Source organism: Glycine max, chromosome 5 (assembly GCF_000004515.6).
Source record: "Glycine max cultivar Williams 82 chromosome 5, Glycine_max_v4.0, whole genome shotgun sequence".
Taxonomy (NCBI): Eukaryota; Viridiplantae; Streptophyta; class Magnoliopsida; order Fabales; family Fabaceae; genus Glycine; species Glycine max.
Genome location: NC_038241.2, coordinates 7,481,398 through 7,486,298, shown reverse-complemented (window position 1 = coordinate 7,486,298; position 4,901 = coordinate 7,481,398). Strand labels below are relative to the sequence as shown.

General features: G+C 36.5%; 1 protein-coding gene across 1 annotated transcript; it reads left to right on the top strand.

Annotated features, from left to right (window-relative positions):
- The first annotated feature begins 3,778 nt into the window (after nt 1-3,778).
- On the top strand, nt 3,779-4,901 carry LOC102670417 (protein MAIN-LIKE 1-like). Its single transcript, XM_041015256.1, has 2 exons — nt 3,779-4,165; nt 4,269-4,901. The coding sequence occupies exons 1-2, from the start codon at nt 3,779-3,781 to the stop codon at nt 4,899-4,901; spliced, it is 1,020 nt and encodes a 339-aa protein (XP_040871190.1).

The window sequence follows — 4,901 nt, the reverse complement described above, 5'->3', positions numbered from 1 at the left end:
ATGACATTAATGCCCTTCTCTGTGTCATAACGCTAAACGACGTTAGTTTCCGATGTCGTTCATATGCACACTATGATTTGACATTCACGCACAACTATTCTTTTTTCTTTTAAATCACATGTATCTTTTATGAAAAATAATTCGATCATATTTTTCTTTTGATATGTATCCAAAATTTGAAGTCAAAAAAATCTCTTATTAAATTGAAATAACTCATATTTAGTGGTACAACTAATTAATTTCGACACAAATAAAATGTTAAGCAGCGACTTAAATATATATTTTTTAAAAGAAAATTTAATTATTAATTTTTCTCTTAGAATCCAATTGAAACAACGTGGATTGACGATTTTGTCCGTGTTTATATAAAAATTGTCACGGGCTATTTTGAAATACAGTGATGACTTTAATGCAATTAGCTTTTTCTAAGATCTTTCAAGCAACTGATATTTTTAATAGATTTTTTTTTAATTATAAATATTTATGTAATGTTCGAACTCAAAATTTTATTTAAAGGGAACAATCCAATTTTATTTAAAGGGAACAATCCAAGATGCACCTGTTGAGTGTCGTGAATGTTCTGTTAGTGATTATATTCGTTATCATTCCTTAAAATATAATCAAATTCTGAGGCCATTATCCAGAATGTTTTTTTTATAAGATTATCCATAATCTCAAGCAACGCATATTTATTTATTTTTCCTATTATGCTATAAAGTTTTATTGCTTACCCACACGTGTAGGAAGCATAATTGAATCAAAGCTCGCGGGCGGTGGGATTTGTGGTGTTTTCCCTGTAACTATGTGGGCATGTCCCAATAAGATTTTTCTGCAACCATGTGGTCCATATTCGTGAGTTGTAATATGATTATGCTTTATATATTGCTTTCTTTTCTTTTTTGTTTTTGTATCACTTCGTAATTTTTTTAAAATTTTCATTCATCATATTTTGTAAAAGCGAAATCAAGATAAAAAAAACAACAGCCTTGTTTTTTTTTTTTTTCTTTCTTTCTATTTGGTTGTTTAAAACTATACAGTACACACCCATAACCGGTAAGTCAATCAAGAGTTTCCTAGTGAAAATAGATAGATGTTATTTATATTCCCTTTTTGCTCTTTACATCTCTCACTTTATTTTTTCTTTTTTTGCTTTCCTCTCACTTTATTTTGCAGATTTTACTGTAGCTTTCATAAAAGGATGTTTTTATCAGAAAATATCACAAAAAAGAAAATGGCAAGCAAAGAGAAAAAAAGGAGGTGTAAATAAAATGGTTCATGAAAATAGTCTATTCAATCCGTCCAACAAAAGTCATGGTTTCTAAATTTGTTTTGTTGCGCAATTGCCGACATGAATAAATTTTGAGTGTTGCTAGGTGCACTCAGCAATTAATGGGAAAAGTCATTTATGCCTTTCAGTAATTTTAAAAAAAAAAACAGCTCTCTCGCCTCTCTCTCTCCCGCGTCGCGTTTCAACTTCTTCTTCTTCCTCGGAGTTCTGCTTCTTCTTCTTCAATCTTCTTCAATCATCTGCTTCTTCAATCTTCTTCTTGTGCGCCGCCGCGATTCCATCTTCTTCACTGCTCTTGGCGTTTCTGCTTCTTGGCGTTTCAATTCCTTCATTGTTCTTCGCATTTCTTCTTCGCGTTTCTGCGTAGGACTGTGGGTGTGGTTCTTCTTCACGTTTCTGCTTCATCTTCAACACTCAGCTTCTTCCTCGAGGTACGTTTTCTCCTTTGCGTTGCTTCTTCTTCCTCCATTGTTGTCGTCGATGGCGGAAACCGCCATTGGGAAGTTGATGGGTTGTTTACGGATCACCTGATCCGTAAGTCTTTTCCGGATCAACTTGATCCGGAAGAGGCTTACAGATCAGGTGATTCGTAAACAGTTTTTTTAGTATTTACGGATCACCTGATCCGTAAGCCTCTTTCGGATCAACTTGATCCGGAAAAGGCTTATTGATCAGGTGTTCCGTTTGTACTAAAAAACAATTTACGGAACACTTGATCCGTAAAAGTACCAGTTTCATTTTAATTACTTTTAAATGAACTTGAATTATTTTGTTTTTTGTTGTTTCAATATTGTTGAACTTTTTGGTAGACATACATATTAGTTAGGATGCTCCCCCTTATATGATGAATAAAATAAAACACACATCAGTGGTTACATTAATGGGTCTATTTAGATAAACTTTTCTATATATATAGATATATCCTCTTTTAGTTAGGGAATTATCCAAATAGTATATATTGATTAGCATTTTTTTTTATCAGCAAAATAGGATATATATATATATATATATATATATTAATAAAAGAGTACCAGAGGTACTATAATTACAACGTGTTAGAAAAATCCTAGTGGATCCACATGTGATGCTACTTTCGGACTGATGTGATCCACCCTACAAAAAAAAATACATCATCAATACCCATTGGCGTTGAATGATTAGCATGAATTACTTCATTTAAAAAATTCCAAGAGATAGGTAGTGCTTGTATGAAATTATCCAAATATTCCAAACCAAATATTGCTAGTAAAACTAGTCTCATTATTACGAAGATAAAAATCACAACTAGAGTAAGCACGGGCACAAAGATGCCACCCCCACCAACACCTTCCACAGTCCTAAATGCTGATTCCTAGGAATCCAATCATATATTTTTGGTAAGTGTTATACTCTTAGGTAGCATTTGGTAAACATATTAGAACAGAAGTTACAAAATGGAACATAACCAATGGTGAATTATAAAAATAGAACAAAACACAATATTGTGTTGAGAAATGGTATATTTTGATTCTATTTCGTTTATCCACACACATCAAACACTATCTTAGCATTAATTCCTAATTTTTGTTTATCCACACACATCAAACACATCAATCCTGGTTTGATTCTATTTCGTTTATCCACACACATCATTCCTTCATGAATCATTATCCGGTGGTCACACTATTAACTTCAATTTCAACGTTCACAACATATTTAGGACTAGCATGATTAGCTTTTTATAGAACTGGTCAACAAAAACATATTGGTCAATGTGGATTATTTCTAGATAGAATGCTATAAGGACAATCAATTAGTGTATATAGAAAACATTTAGAGAGAAAGTTTTATGAGGGTTAGGAGAACAATCAATCCAAATCCTATAATGATTGCAACTTTTACTAGCTGTTCTTATTTCTATATATTAATATATATTGTTCTTAGATGGAATTGTCACAAGCAGTATAACAAGGAATGGTCCTAGTTGTGATAGCCAACAAGGGAGGGAATTGACATTGATATCATAATGAAGTGAACATGTTATGGCTATTGAATTAGTTTAAAGTAGTGGGTTACTTCTATTAGAGTCATCCAAATTTGTACATTTTAGTAAGAATTTAAGTCTTCTTCTGCACTTGTTCAAGTTAGCTATTTTATTTCTTCACTCAATCCTCTAATGGGTTCTATTCTAGCTTTGGTCAATCATAAAAATAGAACAAAACACATCAAACACTATCTTAGCATTAATTCCTAATAGAACAAAACACATCAATCATAAAAATAGCTTTGGTCAATCATAAAACAACACCTTGCTGAATCAAGGTCAATACCACTAAGCATTTGAGATGCTATTGACCATTGTTTATGCTTAGTTTGATTTTCCACACAAATTTGAGATGTTGTTGACCACAAACACAAATTTGTTGACCATTGTTTGTCAGATTCATAAAGCTCAACAAGTTAGAGTAATTGAATTGAGTTAACCAAATGCTTGAAATTTGAGAAAATGAAATGAGTGATGGATTTTGCGGTACTCATTTGCAGATCATGGTTAGGACCAGAGGATTAGGTCGTGCCTTAGGTCAGGTCACTCGCAGAGGTGTGGGCAGAGGAGATCATGATGATTCTGATGATGCTCCACAGCGTCAACGACCTACTGCATCCGCACGGAGGCAGCGAGTCGCTATGACTGCAGATCACGTCGATGAGCCATTCATCGCTGACCCAGACGTTCAGGATGACCCGATGGAGGCACCAGCTGCTGTGGAGGACATTCCTGCGGACGCAGGCGCAGAGGCGGCTGAGGATCAGCCTCAGAGATTTCCGGGTGGTCCGAGTGACCCATATGTGCTAACAACGTATGCGGATCACGTTGCTTGCAGCGTATGGAGGGGAGAGGTATTTATACTATTTATTTTTAGTTACTTGTAAATTATACTATTAGTTTTCCTTTAAATGATAATTTTAACGAATTTTGCCTTCCTTTTATACTTCAATTCAGGACGCTCCTGAATTGAAGTTATCCTCGCATGGGAGGAAGGTCCATAGTTTAGGCAGGTCTGTCCCTGCCATTGAGGGACTTATCGCTGGTACAGGACTAAGTCCTCTGATCACGTGTTCGGTAGACACCGGCGATCGGGGACTTTTGCCCGCGTTTGTGGAGCGGTGGCACCGGGAGACGTCTAGTTTCCATCTCCCGGTGGGTGAGCTCACCATCACATTGGACGACGTCTCCTATCTTCTCCATCTTCCCGTTATAGGCGACTTTCACGCATTTGAGCCCTTGCACGTGGATGATGCGGTTCAGATGCTGGTGGACTTGCTGATGGTGTCTCCAGAGTCTGCTAGGGTTGAGATAGTCCAGTGTCGTGGACCGTACGTACGCCTGCAATGGGTACGTGATATATATCAGCGCCGATGCCAGGCAGGTCATTGGACAGCTGCGGCTCGTGCATATCTTCTTCACCTGTTGGGTTGCACTCTGCTTGCTAACAAGAGTGCAACCAATGTCCATATTGTCTACTTGGAGGCCCTTCGGGACCTCAGTATGATAGATAGGTACGCTTGGGGAGTGGCTGCTTTGGTTCATATGTACGACCAGCTGAACGATGCATCCATGAGCCACAGTCGATAG

Bases quoted from the DNA above. Each gene is read 5' to 3' on its own strand.
- LOC102670417 (XM_041015256.1), top strand. From the start codon at position 3,779: ATGAGTGATGGATTTTGCGGTACTCATTTGCAGATCATGGTTAGGACC. The intron at 4,166-4,268 runs GTATTTATACTA...ACTTCAATTCAG, and splicing joins GCAGCGTATGGAGGGGAGAG to GACGCTCCTGAATTGAAGTT.